The sequence below is a fragment of the Lontra canadensis genome, unplaced genomic scaffold (assembly GCF_010015895.1).
Source record: "Lontra canadensis isolate GAN:19392208 unplaced genomic scaffold, GSC_riverotter_1.0 scaffold7, whole genome shotgun sequence".
Classification (NCBI taxonomy): domain Eukaryota; kingdom Metazoa; phylum Chordata; class Mammalia; order Carnivora; family Mustelidae; genus Lontra; species Lontra canadensis.
Window position 1 is genome coordinate 26818787 of NW_022631001.1, and position 15899 is coordinate 26834685.

At 37.4% G+C, this 15899-nt stretch overlaps 1 protein-coding gene, 1 non-coding gene and 1 pseudogene across 2 annotated transcripts in view; 1 reads left to right on the plus strand and 2 right to left on the minus strand.

The window, feature by feature from the left end:
• RRM1 (ribonucleotide reductase catalytic subunit M1) overlaps positions 1–15479 on the plus strand; it is a 37605-nt gene extending 22126 nt beyond the window's left edge. Inside the window, exons 10-19 of the mRNA XM_032853263.1 lie at positions 1950–2111; positions 2478–2557; positions 3249–3450; positions 6113–6262; positions 6475–6696; positions 8792–8868; positions 11232–11367; positions 12261–12356; positions 13425–13613; positions 14840–15479. Of these exons, the coding sequence (XP_032709154.1) occupies positions 1950–2111; positions 2478–2557; positions 3249–3450; positions 6113–6262; positions 6475–6696; positions 8792–8868; positions 11232–11367; positions 12261–12356; positions 13425–13613; positions 14840–15028 (1503 nt within the window). The 3' untranslated portion in view covers positions 15029–15479. The remainder of the gene's footprint in view (positions 1–1949; positions 2112–2477; positions 2558–3248; positions 3451–6112; positions 6263–6474; positions 6697–8791; positions 8869–11231; positions 11368–12260; positions 12357–13424; positions 13614–14839) is intronic.
• On the minus strand, positions 385–1508 carry LOC116865122 (annotated as a pseudogene).
• On the minus strand, positions 7109–7214 carry LOC116865464. The gene has a single exon (XR_004382194.1). It is a non-coding gene; the product is annotated as a U6 spliceosomal RNA (small nuclear RNA).
• Positions 15480–15899: the final 420 nt, after the last annotated feature.

Genomic DNA, 15899 nt, shown 5'->3' on the forward strand with positions numbered 1-15899 from the left:
TGCATATAAAAACTGTTTCCCATATATTGTAGTCAATTAAATGTGCAATAGCATTATGTCTGGAAAGGTACATGCTATAATTAAAAAAAATATTCATTGCTAAAAAAAAAAAAAAGACAGAGACAGATCTCTCTCTGTCAAATAAATAAATAAAATCTTAAAAAACAAAAACAAAAACACAACTCTGCCGATTTCACAGAGGGAGAAGTAAAGTTGAGAGGATTGGATTGTTTACCCAGTGTTCACAGCAGGATAGTTTGTAATTTGAGCCTGTCTCTGACAGTTATGTAGCCATACTAATCACCTGTTAGCTTATGAATTTCCCTTGATGGACTTTATTTTTTAAAATTAATTAGTTATTTAATTAGGTTCTTTATAAGAAATTTAGAACACCAATTTGTGAAGGTAAACTTCATTTGTGAGAGAAAACAGAGAGCGGAGGTAGCCCTGAAGCTAAAGCTTTTTGGCAGAATTTGCGAGTCCACAGCTTTCTGATCAACCTTGTCCTGCTCTGTAATTTCATATTTCTCTTTCTTGGTGTCAAAGATCTTACCCTCCTGGTGTCTGGGCTTATGCAGCTTCTTAAAGTAAGCATCACTGAGGGGCACCTGGGTGGCTCAGTGGGTTAAGCCTCTGCCTTCACCTCAGGTCATGGTCCCAGGGTCCTGGGATCGAGCCGCACATCCGGCTCTGTGCTCAGCAGGGAACCTGCTTCCTCCTCTCTCTCTCTCTCTCTTCCTGCCTCTCTGACTACTTGTGATCTTTCTCTGTCAAATAAATAAATAAAATCTTTAAAAAAAAAAAAAGTAAGCATCACTGAGATGTTTGGAGATTTTCATACTGCTGATATCAATTTTGGTAGAAGTGGCAATGACGAATTTCTGGTGTGTTTTACACAGAGGAACTCAATTGAGGGACAGCGGTCCGGTCACAAGTAACAAGCCACTGCTCAGTTGCTTCAGGGGAACTACCCTCTTGCCTCTGTGGTGCCCAGTGAGGAGGATCAAAATGGTCCCAGGAGTGATGCTAGCTCGCAGTTTTCTCGAGTGCTGACTGAAAGGTTTATTGCCATGGCTCAACAGCTTTCGAGGCACATCTTCAGTAGGATAATACCTCAGCATTTTGCGAAGTTTAACCACTTGGGTACCACCGTTCTTGTCACCACCAACTGGTTTTGTGACAGTAGCAAGAACCTCTCCTTTTTCTTTTCAACCCTGGATTTAGCTGCATCTAAATTTAGCTAATTTAGATTTAGCTAATCTAAATTTAGCTGCACCCTGGATTTAGATTTAACTTCATCTTGTATACGGCCTTTCTGGAACACATAGCCAATTGGGAGTATCTGCCAATTCCTCTGACTAGGACAGGGTTTTGGCTGCATTGGGGCTTCCCCTTCTTTGGCGTTTTAGCCTTTGGGTTACCCTCCTGAGCCTTACCACCAACATCAGCTTCTTGGCTTCAGGTTTTTTCTACTTAGTATCCAGCTTTTCAGCTTTTTCGCCTGCCATTTTGCAAAATGGTAAAGAGAGCTCCCTTGATGGACTTTAAAAATGATCTGTGGAGACCTTGATAAGACATCACTTTTTTGATCTTTAATAAGAACACAACGTATTATTGTCAAAGTTAAGGTGATTTCCTGTGGGCTTTGTGTACCTGTTATATAAGGTCAAGTGAGCTGTATGGCAGCCGAAAGGAAGCTCCATCTGCAGTTCACTGGGTCACTTTGGATGAGTTATTTCATCTTGTTCTTATCAAGTGCACTTTTTTACTCTTGGACTTGTAAGAACAATATTACTACTTATATTTGTAGTACTTTTATTTGTATTCTCTCATTTAATTCCTTAATTGTAGTGTAGACCAAAGGTGATATTCTAAAAGTGCTTTGGAAAATACGAAGTTTCTTTATTTCATTCTGATTCTGAAAAGAATGATGGTTTACTTGCTTTTAGCGACCTGGGGCATTTGCTATTTACCTGGAACCTTGGCATTTAGACATTTTTGAGTTTCTTGATTTAAAGAAGAACACAGGGAAGGAAGAACAGCGTGCCAGGGACCTTTTCTTTGCCCTTTGGATTCCAGATCTCTTCATGAAACGAGTGGAGACTAATCAGGTAAGAAAGAGGTACCTGTTGGTAAGAACAACTTGATTCATATCAGCTTTCTTTTTTGTCATCTTAAATCATGGTTAGGAAGAATCCACCTATGTGTTAAGCTATGGAAGGCATTTTAAGCATTAAGAGATGCCATTCCTACCCTCTTGGGTTTTTATTCTCTAAAGCGGATTCTATCTGACCTAAATGCTTAAAAGGTCATGTATAAACAGGCAGAACTAGATGTTTGAGCCTGAGCCCGAAATGATTATTTCTATAGCAGATTTCCAAGAGAGTCTATGGAAGCCACCCTAACCCTTGTAATGTTCCTAATGGACTACGTGTGGTTGGTTATTTCAAGTCTTTTATGGGTTCTTCCCTTTGTAGGATTGGTCTTTGATGTGTCCAAATGAATGTCCTGGTCTGGATGAGGTTTGGGGAGAGGAATTTGAGAAGCTATATGAAAGGTATGGGAAAAAATATGAAGTAGTAATTTTTAATCATGTGTTTCTTTTATTTGGGGGATCCAAATTTCAAAACCTTATCAGTTATTAACCAGTTTCTAGGAATCTTCAGAAGTATCCAGGAGAGAATATGATTAGTAATTTTATTGTGGTCAGATTTGCTACCTGAATCTTCACCAAAATTTGCTTCTGTCTTCTTTCTTAATTAAAACTTTGTGACTTAAAAACAACAACAACAATAACAACAACAAAAACAAAAACTTTGTGACTTATAAAGAGGTGCTTTGGTTTTTAATTGATACTTATAAAAATTAAGGTAAAGGTTAATAGTTTGCTTTGTCTTACAGTATAAAGCAAATATATAAATATATATGATATAAAAAGTTACACTTTATATTGCCCACAGAAATCAAGAACAGCTAGGACACATGTCACTAGTTCATTAAATAATAGCACAGTAGTAGATCTGACAACTTTAGGTGTTACTCTTTTTCCTTATGATGGGTATTACTGATTTAATGGGATTTGGGTATATTCTAATGGGTCCAGAACTGCCCGATTTTCCTCTGCTCTCTTAGCAAAACAGTAAACATTTAATAAGAGTTTTCATAATTTTATACTTTAGTGTCTTCAAGTTGTCTGCAATAAAGATTTTCTTAGGGAATATTAAAATAATATTAGCTTTGCCTTTCAGTTATGAGAAACAGGGTCGTGTCCGCAAAGTTGTAAAAGCTCAGCAGCTTTGGTATGCCATCATTGAGTCTCAGACAGAGACAGGTACCCCGTACATGCTCTACAAAGATTCCTGTAATCGGAAGAGCAACCAGCAGAACCTGGGAACGATCAAATGCAGCAACCTGTGCACAGAAATAGTAGAGTATACCAGCAAAGATGAGGTAGGTAGACAAACTTCTGCCCAGAGTCCTGAGAGGAGAATCTTGGGCCGTTATTATTTGTGAATCCCTTACTTGATTTTACTTGAAATGGGGGAAGGGAGTTTCCAAAGTTTGCTGTAAGTAGAAGGGCACTAAAGTAGAGATGACAAGAGAAAGGAACAGATGTGATCTGTACCCTTAAATATCTTAGAGTCTAAGCTATATAGAAAAGACTCACTTTTTTTCTTACACACCCATTGTTGTAATAATATTTTCTCAGTGTTCCGTTATGGCAGTTTAGGACAAACACAAGAATGTGTCAGGATGCTTATTCAGTAAGCAGGCAGAGAGTCCTTTCAGTGAATGGAGAGACAAAATTCTAATGGCAAATCTTTAAGGCGATTTGCAGAAGAGGTGAGGCTAGAAATGGGACATAGTTTTTTGTTTATTTTTGTTTTTTGTTTTTGTTTTTTAAGTTTATGGAAAAGGGAAGAATAGCCTGTCAGATCAGAGACAGGAATAGGTTTTGTGCAGAGATTGTCAAATAAGTTTGTTCTAATGGAGCAAATACATTATGGTTTGGTATCTGCAGAGATGGCTATAGCTGGGGGAGGGGAGATAGTAGGTGAAATGTCTGGTATGTCACAGAGTAGGAAGCCCTTGTAGGTCCTGAAAGGAAAATAGCGTCAAAAATGCTAGGATGAGAAGGATAGATCTTGTTTCTGGTAATAGAGTGTCTTGGTGTTAGAGGAGGTTGGAGGTTAGCTTGTGGAGATTATTGTAGTGGTTGGATGACAGGCTGCTTAGATGTTGGTTGTAAACTATGGAAATGAGGAGGAAGGAGCAGATCCCATATGCTAGGACCTAAAAAACACGACAAATTTAAAGTTGGGAGGAAAATGTGAAGTGAATTGAACATACTGCTAGGGTTGTGGTTTAATTCAGCCAGAGTTTACTGAGCACCAGCTATGTGTAAGACACTACCAAGTGCTCTGGGATGTAAATGATTATGGCTCAGGCCCTGCCCTCTGGAAATGTATAATTCACTGTTGGAGAAGACTGGCATATACTTTACTCAAGTAACTATTGTACAAGATAGATTATGCTATAGAGACTGGAGTGACCCTTCTTAAAACAAAAATCAGGTCATAACATTCCTCCACACAACACTCTTCTTTGACTTTCCAGCCCATCCAGAGTTTGTTCATTTTTTAAAAATTGAAATATAATTCTCATACCATAAAATCCACCCTTCTAAGTGTACATTTCAGTGTTTTTTAGTATATCCACAAGGTTATGTAACCATCACCAATATCTAATTCTAGAACACTTCTCATCAACCCAGAAAGAAACCTTATACCCATTAGCTCTCTTCCCCCAGCCCCTGGCAACTACTAATCTATTTTCTGCCTCTAGATTTCCCTCTTACGGGCTTTCTCTATAAACAGAATCATGTAATACAGTAGTCTGTTGTGTCAGGCTTCTTTCACTTAGCATGTTTTCAAGACTTATCAGTGTTGTAGCATGTATCAGTACTTAATTTCCATCCAGAATTCTTACAGTGCCCTATGAGTTCATGCACAACTAGGTATGCCCATCTCATCTACTGTTACTTTCCCCTTTGTTCACTGTGCTCCAGCCCTACTAATTTCCAAGTATATCAAGTACATCCCCTTTATCAGGATTTTTGCTGTTTACTTTGAATGTGAAAATGCTCTTCCCTCCCAGATAGCCACGTGGCTTACTGTCTAACCTTTTCAGTTCTTTGTTCATATGTCTCATTATCAGTGAGGTCTTACTTGACAACTCTGTTTTAAAAATGGCACTCCTTCTGTCCTTATTCCTAGAACCATTTTGTCTTTTCCTGCCTTATTTTTCTTTGTAACATTTATCAGACTTAGCAATCCGAGCTATGCTTTAAAAATGGGTACTTAGGCGATATGTGTAGAATTGAGTAGATATGAAGGGCATGAGGGAGTCTAGGTGAGGGTAGTGGAGATTTTTGGGTTAGGATAGTCATAATCAAAATGGGAAGTAAAGTGTTTTCATTCAACATTATTAAGCATTTGTTATATACCAGATGTGGAACTAGTACTAAAAATATAAGTATAAATAAGATATGTTTCTTTCCTGAAAAAGCTTACCACCTAGTGATAAATCACCTGAAGAGCTTTTTCGGAATTCACAAACTTGGATCCCCTGTTGTTAGGGGCTTATCAGAATTTCAGTGAGAGTAAGGTGGGAATGTGTAATTTGGAAGAGCTTTCTGCAGCAATGGAAATGTATCTGGTGGCTATTGAGCACATGAAATAGAACTAGTGCAACTGAGAAACTGAATTTTTAATTTTATTTAAATAGCTACATGTGGCTATTGGCTACTGTATTGGACAGTACATCTACTGACTGAGACAGATAGACATAAGAAATTAGAGCACAGTGGGAGGTCACTCTGGCAATAGAGCCATGGACTATGGAACACAGATTCTTTATCTTACCTATTTCACTGCTGCATTTTACAACTTACATGTGAATAGGTATTGGGATTTAGAAATGAACAGTGAAGAGGGAGGAGATAAATATAAAAATTTATATAGAGTATTAGAGGCTTACATGGTGGTGTCATTGACACAGGGGGAAGAAATAAAAATTGTGTGATTCTTGACCCTTTTTCTTTGCATTCCAGGTTGCAGTCTGTAACTTGGCTTCCCTGGCCCTCAATATGTATGTCACGTCAGAACACACATACGACTTTAAGAAGCTGGCTGAAGTTACCAAAGTCATTGTCCGAAATTTGAATAAAATTATTGATATTAACTACTACCCTATCCCAGAGGTATGAATAGAGGTCTCTGCTTATTGATAATTCTTGAAATCCAAGTAGTAGAAGGGAGCTTATCATGGCCTGACAGTCTTCATTTAAATGGCTGTCATTGGAATGTTTGTGAGAAAATAGAGATTAAAAAAAGAGCATGTATCATCTGGTGCAGAATGTTGCCTTTTCTGTTCAGTAATGTCTCCTTCTTCTCTGAATCTGTTGGCACAAAGGCATGCTTATCAAATAAACGCCATCGCCCCATTGGAATCGGGGTACAAGGTCTGGCAGATGCTTTTATTCTGATGAGGTATCCGTTTGAGAGTCCAGAAGCCCAGCTACTGAACAAGCAGATCTTTGAAACCATTTATTATGGAGCCTTGGAAGCCAGCTGTGACTTGGCCAAGGAGCATGGCCCATATGAAACCTATGAGGGCTCTCCAGTTAGCAGAGGAGTAAGTATATGGATAATGTTTCTTTTTGCCTGTAAGCTGAATGGTAGCCTTCAAAAAGTTGTATTCACATCCTGATCCCTGGAACCTATGAATGTTACCTTTTTGGATTTCAGAAGGGTCTTTGCAGATGTAATTAAGGATTTTGAAATGAGATTATCCTGGATTACCCAGGTGGGCCCTAAATCCAGCAACAGTAGTCCTTACAAGAGACAGAGAAGAGGAGAGGCAGCATGACCATAGAGGCAGAAGTCGGAGTGATGTACCCATAACCCAGGAATGCCTATAGCCACTAGAAACTGGAAGAGTCAAAGAACAGAATCTTCTCCAGAGCACCTGGAGAGAGCGTGGCCCTCCCAACATGTTCATTTGGGCTTCTGGCTTCCAGAACTATGAGAGAATACATTTTTTTAAAAAAAATATGGAATGCTTCATGAATTTGCATGTCATCCTTGCATAGGGGCCATGCTAATCTTCTCTATTCATTTCAATTTTAGTATATGTGCTGCCAAAGTGAGCACACATTTTTGTTATTTTAAGCCACGAAATTTATGGTGATTTGTTATACCGGACACAGGAAACTAATATGGTACTTTTGTTCTCTAGACTAAAAAGGATACTCTATTTTAATGTGGGTTTTTTTAAAGATTTTATTTTAGATTTTTATTTATTTGAGAGAGAGAGAGTATACTTGCTCCAGCAGCACATATACTAAAATTTGAGAGAGTGCGGGAATAGAGAGAGAGAGAGAGAGGAAACAAGCTGGTGGGGAGGAGCAGAGGGACCAGGATAAGCAGACTCCTTGCTGAGCAGGGAGCCCCATGTGGGGCTCAATCCCAGGATCCCAGGATCACGACACGAGCTGAAGGCAGACACTTAAGCAGATGACCCACCCAGGCACCCCAATATTTTATTTTTGAGTAATCTCTACACCCAACATGGGATTTGAACTTAAAACCTTGAGATCAAGAGTCGCATACTCCACCGACTGAGCCAGCCAGATGCCCCTTTATTTTAATGCTTTATTTAGAACTAGTCATTGGTAAAAGTGACTTAAGAAGCATGCTAACTGTATTAGTTTCTTTTGCTAAATTTAGTAGATAAAAACAACATACATTATCTGTTTCCTTGAATCGGGGTCCAGTCTCGCCTTAGCTAGGTCATTTTGTTTGGGTCTCTCAAGGTTATAGTCAAGGTGTTGATAGAGGCTACAGTCTGCTCTGAGGCTCAGAGTCCTCTTCCAAGCTCACCTGGTCTTTGGCAGAATTCATTTGTTTGTACCTGTACAACTCATGACAATGTCCTTCTTGAAAGCCAGTAGGAGACAGTCTCTCGTTTCAAGAAGGCCCCGGTCCAGTTTCTCTTTTGAAGGCTTTCACATGATAAGTCAGATCCCCTCAGGATAATCTCTCTTTTGTTTAACTCAAAATTAACTGATTGGTAACCTTAATTACGTCTGTAGAAACTTTTCCTCTTTGCCTTGATTATGTAAGTGACACTCAGGAGGAGGACATTATACATGGCCTGTGCATCTGGGGAACGTGGGAACTGTCTTAGATCTGCTTTCCACGCTGCCTTTATTATTGGTAGTATGAGTCTCTTCAGTGTGAAGTAAAATGTTACATTATGTTTAGTCCTGATGTTCCTGCTGGTATTTAGGAAATCTGATAACCATTGGTTTGAAAATAGATGTTCGTAATAGCTAAGTAAATAGATCAAAGCAATTAAAGATGAAATTAGAATAACTTTTTTTTTTTTTTTTAGAATAACATTTTTATGTACAAAAAAAGAATGCATCTCAGCAACATACTTACATGAATGTTAGGATTTCCTGGTTTGTAGATACGTTATGGGCCCTCTGAGGGCACAGAGACATGGAGAAGAGATATGCCTTAGCCAGTTTTCTTAGCCTGCTTTTGATCAATATGACTGCATGGAAGTTTGTTCAGAGAAATCTCTGGACCTTGTATTCCTCACACAGTTCCACTAGAAGACATCTGTTGGGTTGTGGGGCATGGCAGTTAGTGATTTGCTTTTTGTCATGGTTTTAAATTGTTACAGAGTGATTTGTCCTAAGTTTGCTTTGTTTATTCCCTAGATCCTTCAGTATGATATGTGGAATGTTACTCCCACAGACTTGTGGGACTGGAAACTTCTCAAGGAAAAGATTGCAAAGTAAGCAAAGAGCTGTAAGGTAGTTTTAAAGTAAGGAGGGTTTAGGTTCTCATTCTGGCTTTCAGAAGTTAGGTATGTTATTTTAACTTCTGAAACCCATTTTTCCTCTTTTAAATGGGGCGAAAATGACCTATCTACAGAACGATTTTTGTAAAAATACTTTGTAAGATAATATATGAATAGTAGCCTATAAATAGCTTGGTACAATGAAAGCATCTTAATAAATGGTAGGTGTTACTAGTTGGTCTTGTTTTGGGGCGTAACTACCCAGATTAAGCAATTCTTTTTCTCATTAAACTTCATATTTCTGAGTGTGCTTGCTTTTTATATGTTTTTCACTTTTATTTATTGCTTAACTACCTTGGGCATCTAAATGGCTTTTGCTGAATTGGTTGTCACAGGAGTAAGTTAGGGATTTGGAAGAGCTTTTGGAGGGTAATGTGTTAAATTTTGAAAGAAAAATTTAAAACTTGAGGTTTTTAAGGCCTTTCAAACTAATGAAAATAAAAAGGATTTAAGGGCGGGTAGGATGTTTTGCTTAGTGAATAATAAAACAAGTTGTTTTCACGTTCTTCATGAGCCTGTTGTCTCTGGATTAATGCATATGCAGAGTGTTTAATGTTTACAGAAGGAAGCAGTAGCTTTAAAATACTCTTTAAAAAATATCTATTTGCCTTAAAATTGTTTTATTACTTAATACTTGTTAGAAAATTTGGGAAAATGTATGTGTGAAACGGAGTAAAATGAAATTATCCCAATACCACTTCCTAAAAAATCTGTTTGTATCTTTTTGTCTTTCATCTTTCAGACTTTCCTCTAAACGTGTGTGCCTGTGTACATTTATATGCAAATTCAACTTTTACAAAAATGGACATGTATTTTATTTTATTTTATTTTCAAAATACTATGGATATTTTTCTATATAGAACTTTTTAAAATTTCAGAATTAATACATGAATAACAAAGTTCAAGTACAGAAATAAAATGGAAGGTGAAAGCCCTTCTTTATACCTCTCCTGCCAACCACTTGTTCCACAAAACAAATACAAACCAACTTATTCCTTTTCCCAGAGATAGCCATTGTTAATGGTGTGTATTTTTCTAGACCTTTTTCAGTACTTTTGCAGATGCACACAGTTTTGTTATAAAAATATGATCAAATTTGATATATCCTAAGACTTTGTGATTTATTTTCGATGTCTTTCTCTTAGTACTTGAAGATTTACCTAATGTTTTTAATGATTACAGACAATTCCATAGTTTAGTATGTCATATATATATATATGTGTGTGTGTATATATATATATATATATATATATATATATATACACATATATATATGACTTTTCAAAATGTTTCCTCTCTTTGGACGGGAAAAATCACTGTCCACTTTACTGAGGAAGTAAGACATGAAATGCGCTGGTGATTTGCTTGATGCCTCAAAACTAGGAGTTTCAAAGTGAGATTAAGATCCCAGTAGTACAGATTCCATTAGGACATGAAGCTTTACGCTAAGTACTGGATAAATCCAGAGGTATAGAATATAGGAAAGACAAATTCCTGGTGTTTGAAAAACTTAAGACTAAGTAAGGTGAGACATGTAGCACACATAAAGTATACTTAAAGGTACAGATCATAGAAAATGTTTGTGGAAGAAATACTTACAGTTGTATTTAGTATTGTCTGCCTGGTCAGGAAGGATGTTCTAGTAGTCATCTCTTAGGCTGAGCTTTGAAGGATGAGCTAAGGGCAGCTTGAAGATTTCTCCATGTTCAGATGGCATATTCTTCCTTAAGCACTCTCTTTGGCAGTGAATAGAGGCAGAAGATGTTAACCTTCTTCTAGGAACTTATGAGTGAAGAGGTAATAGAGGAAGTCAGGAATATACTTTGAGCATAATCTTTCCCTGTGGAGAATTTTGGTGATAGATGTTGGATTCTGACCACTTTCATATCATTATGTTTCCTGAAAGGGCTTAGCACAGTGATCATAGGGCACGTAGAAAAGAGTGAGGGTTGAATGAATGTACCCTGATACAGGTGGGGACTCTTCAACAGCCATTCGATTATTTCCTTAGGCAAGCTAGTGTATGAAGTACTAATAAGTCATGGCATGATAAGAAACTTCAGCAGTAAAATTGTGCTAATTTTGTTTAGGAGTCAGGTGTTTAGGAGAGGGGTGAGCTATAGCACCCATACTGTGAGATGCATCTCTATAGGGGTCAAATTCAAAAGTCATATGTGAGTCTAATGCATGTATGACGTCACTCACTCCATATGCATTAACTGCAGTGACATGAAGTAGCTCCCTTCCGGGCAGATTGTAGCTTTAGTACCAGCACCTAATAATCTCATTTTGTTTAGGTATGGTATAAGAAACAGTTTACTTATTGCCCCGATGCCTACTGCTTCAACTGCTCAGATTCTGGGAAATAATGAGTCCATCGAACCTTATACCAGCAACATCTATACTCGCAGAGTTTTGTCAGGAGAATTTCAGGTGAGAAGATCACAAGTAGACCTACAGGAGATCTTGCAAAAGCCTGATGTTGGGAGTAAATGCCAACTCATATTTAGTATGTCCCTTTTGCTTTGTACGGGGGCAGAGCTTTGATAAAGTAAGTCCTCTTCATGTCCAATATTATTCTATGTTATTTAATTATAGACATTTAATAAATATCTGTTGAAAGAATGAATGATCGTTAGGAAAGTATCGATAGGTGGGTAGGAAAGTAACTTGTTGATACTAGAATTCACATGGTATTTAACCATTCTGTAATCATAATGATGTATACTATGACCTCAGATGCTTAAGTTGATGATACTCAAGATACATACAGTGAAACTCAAGATGTATATAGAAGCAAGAAGTATATGGAACCATGACAATAGTTCTCAACCTGGTTTACAAATTAGAATTCCTGGTGGGTAGGACCAGTGTTTTTTTAAGGTTCTCAGGTAATTCTAATGTGCAACTAGGATTGAGAACCACTAATTTAAAAGATTTTTATTTGTGAATTTCCTGATCTCCTGAAATAAATTTCTATAAGGTTTGGAGTGGATACATTTCTAATGTTTCTTCTTAAGTATTATTTTCTCCTTACTGGGGGAGGGGGAGAAGTAATCCATACAGATTTACCCATCTTAGGCAATGCTAGTTCTTTTCACTTTGGCAAATACTATGTTTCTTGAATCACAGATCAAGATTTTAAAGGAACATAACTTTTGTTTGGTAGGATGGGCCTCTCAATCTTGTAAAAGATACACTTTACCAGCTAATTTAATGTTAAATACTTCCTCAGTCATCTTATTTATTTTAAGCTCCAGGACTGTGATCCTGTTTAGGCCCTATCATTCTTATTATTCCTTCATCTTTTTTGGTTTTCTGTTCAGATTGTAAATCCTCACTTACTGAAGGATCTTACTGAGCGGGGCTTATGGAATGAAGAGATGAAAAATCAGATTATCGCATGCAATGGTTCTATCCAGGTACAGTATGAAAATCAAGTGTGCTCTTTAGAATCTAAGTTGGACATTGGTACCTTCTCACTTACCCCATTCAGTAGAGAGAAAAGTCATTCACTGTGGTCATACGGGCTTGTGTTCACCTGCATTGTTGTGGTAGGCTTATATACATCTTTATATAGCTAGACTTTACCCTCTTGTTTGTGCAATAATATAAAGCAGTAGTTTCCAACTTCTCTGAACATTAGAATCAACTGGGGAGCTTTTAAAATTCTGAAGCTTAGGTTGCACCCCATAACAATTAAATTAGAATGTCTGGAGACAGGCATTAGTATTTTTTAAAGACCCCCTAGGTCATTCCAAAATGCATCAAAATTTTCGGACCACTGATATAAAGTGTGAAATTAGAGAGTCAAACTTAATTAAGAAGTCCTCGGTGGAGACCAAGGACTCAAAGTCCAAAAAACAGAGCCACAGATAGTATTTAACAATAAAATATTTGCAGCCAAGAATCAAGAAGTATTTATTTGTAGATGGAGGGCTCTGTTTAAACATTTGTTTCCCTGGTAACACAGATAAGGATTTCTGTAACATTTCTATATTTGCTGGCAGAAATTGTAGCATTAGCTAATCTGTATGTTTTAATGCAGATTAACCCTAGACCTAAGAAAACATTATTTCTGTCGACTCCAGAAAGGGTTTCATTGCTTTCTTTGATTGTCTACATGTGAGTTACATCCCTGACTACTTTTGTTTTCTACAGAATTCAAGGGTCATTTATTGCTGCTTAGCTCCTTTTATTAAGTACCTCTAGAATAATGAATGTTTGGCTATGATCCAAATAGAAATGGATCTTATAATCATTACCACTAGCCAGATACTTTGTTGGTTAAATGGAGTTTTGTTGGACATTCTAAGCCAGAGGTTAACAGCCTTAGGAAAACTGATAAGGATCATATTGTATGATGCTAAATGGTATGGTCAGATCTGGCAGGAAGTAGAACTAAGGCTAGACCCTTGTTTCATTAATTACGTTAATTATCCTGATTTCTTCAGCCAGGCTGCAATAAACATTTGTTTTTCTTTCTTCAGAGCATACCAGAAATTCCTGATGACCTGAAGCAACTTTATAAGACTGTGTGGGAAATTTCACAGAAAACCGTTCTTAAGATGGCAGCTGAAAGAGGGGCTTTCATTGATCAAAGCCAGTCTTTGAACATCCATATCGCTGAGCCTAACTATGGCAAACTCACTAGTATGCACTTCTATGGCTGGAAGCAGGTTCGTGGAGGAACTCAAGGAGGACTTATTGCCAGCTTGGGATATTTTGAAATTGGAACAGTTTTATATTCTAGCTACCTATTAAATACTGCCACCTAGCCGTTTTTTCATTTCAAATCCAGTATGTTAAAACAAGTCATGATTTTTGTACCAGATCACACTTTGGATTTTCTTGTTTCTTTTAGGATTATTTCACTCTGAGGTTTGAAACCTTGGAGTTACCTACAATCCTCTCCTTATTCTCCATATAATCACTCACCCAAGTTGTGGTGGTTGTTCCTTTATACTGTTTCTTGAGCATCTTTCTTCCTGTTCCACTGCCATTATTCTTAAGCTTTTTAACTGATCTCCCTGCTTCTAGTATCTGATCTAGGCTGTCTTGTGCACTGCTACCATTTCTAAAATAAAACTTTACATGTGCCAGCCCCCTATTCAGAAACATCCTTTGTTTCCCCACTTTAACTATTTACAGTATAAAGGCCAGTTACTTAGCTTATCATTGCCAACTGTAAAGTCCTGTGATTCTGGATTCTATCCTTAGTACCTGGTAATCTTCTGGGTATTTATACAGATGTACAGTTTGTTTTTTAAATTTAAGAGATATTTATTGACCACATACTATGTGCTTTGGGGATACTGAATAGAAGATGATCCTGACCCTTGAAGTAGTCATCATCTGTTCTTTACAGAGACACAGTCTATCTCCATAAATAGTTATAAAGTAGACTTGTTGTCTTAGGCAAACTTGGAAGTCATACACCTAAAAATAAGAAAAGACTAGAGAACAAAAATATTTGACATTTCCAAAGAGATAAGCTTTTTTAGTGGCAAAAGGAACACAGTATACTGTCTGACTCTTTCTACCTCTTAAGCATTTTAGAGAAGGCTTCCTAAAGGAGTTGGAATTTCAGGTTTAGAAAAAAATCTGATTTGATTTATGGAAGTGTATTTTAAACATTGGTCTTGAATGCCTAGTGTTCTTAAAATTTCTAATAGCTGGGGCGCCTGGGTGGCTCAGTGGGTTAAGCCGCTGCCTTCGGCTCAGGTCATGATTTCAGGGTCCTGGGATCGAGTCCCGTATCGGGCTCTCTGCTCAGCAGGGAGCCTGCTTCTCTCTCTCTCTGCCTGCCTCTCTGTCTACTTGTGATCTCTCTCTGTCAAATAAATAAATAAAATCTTTAAAAAAAAAAAAAAATTTCTAATAGCTGTATTTGCTTCCTTTGTAGGGTTTGAAGACTGGGATGTATTACTTAAGGACACGACCAGCAGCAAATCCAATCCAGTTCACTCTAAATAAGGAGAAGCTGAAAGATAAGGAGAAGGCAACAAAAGAAGAAGAAGAGAAGGAGAGGAACACAGCAGCCATGGTGTGCTCTCTGGAGAATAGAGAGGAGTGTCTGATGTGTGGGTCCTGAGGAAAGGCTTGGAGGAGACCAGCATTTGCTCACAGCCAAACTACTTCTTGAGCATAGATAGGTGTAGTAAGTTTGCTTGAAGTACTAAGCCTTTGCTGGACATTATTGCAGCAAAAGGGTCAGTCAATTTAAAGTACTGTTTCTATATAGAGTGAAAGTATTGATTTTTTTAAATTGTTATCTCTGGAATCCAAGTAGAAGTTTTAGGAGTGCAAAAGAAGTCACCTTGCAAATAGTGAGTGATTGAGTAGGGTTTCATTGCCCACCTGGCACCCTTTTTCTGGTGACCTCAGTTTTTGAAAGGAGACATAGTTTTGCTGCTTTGACTGGTGGGTCCAGAGAAGCAAAATTGAGTCATAACCTGTGAGAAGTGCTGTCAGGACCTTTATCTGGATAAGCTCCTATAAGTCATTCTGAAATAAACATTTCTAAGTGATTGTGTGAGACCAAATTTGTTATTTATTTTCATACAAAGGTCAAATTTGAAAAAACGTTTTCTGTGCTTTGAGAGTTCAGAGAAGAAATTTTAAGAAAAATTACATAGATGCTGTGTAGAATTCTGATTTTAACATATGCCTATTTCCTCTTTTTATTGTGGTAAATATACATAACATAAATGTTACCATTTTTACCCACTTTAAAGCATACAGTTTAGTGGCATGAAGTTTAGTGGTATCACCACTACCTATTTCCAGAAATTTTTTATCATCCCACACAGAAACTCTAAAACAACATCTTCATTCCCTTCTCTCAATCCCTGATAACCTCTGTTCTACTTTCTATCTTTGAATTTACTTATTCCAGGTACCTCATATAAATGGAATACTACGATACGTGACCTTTTATGTCTGGCTTACTTCACGTAGCATGT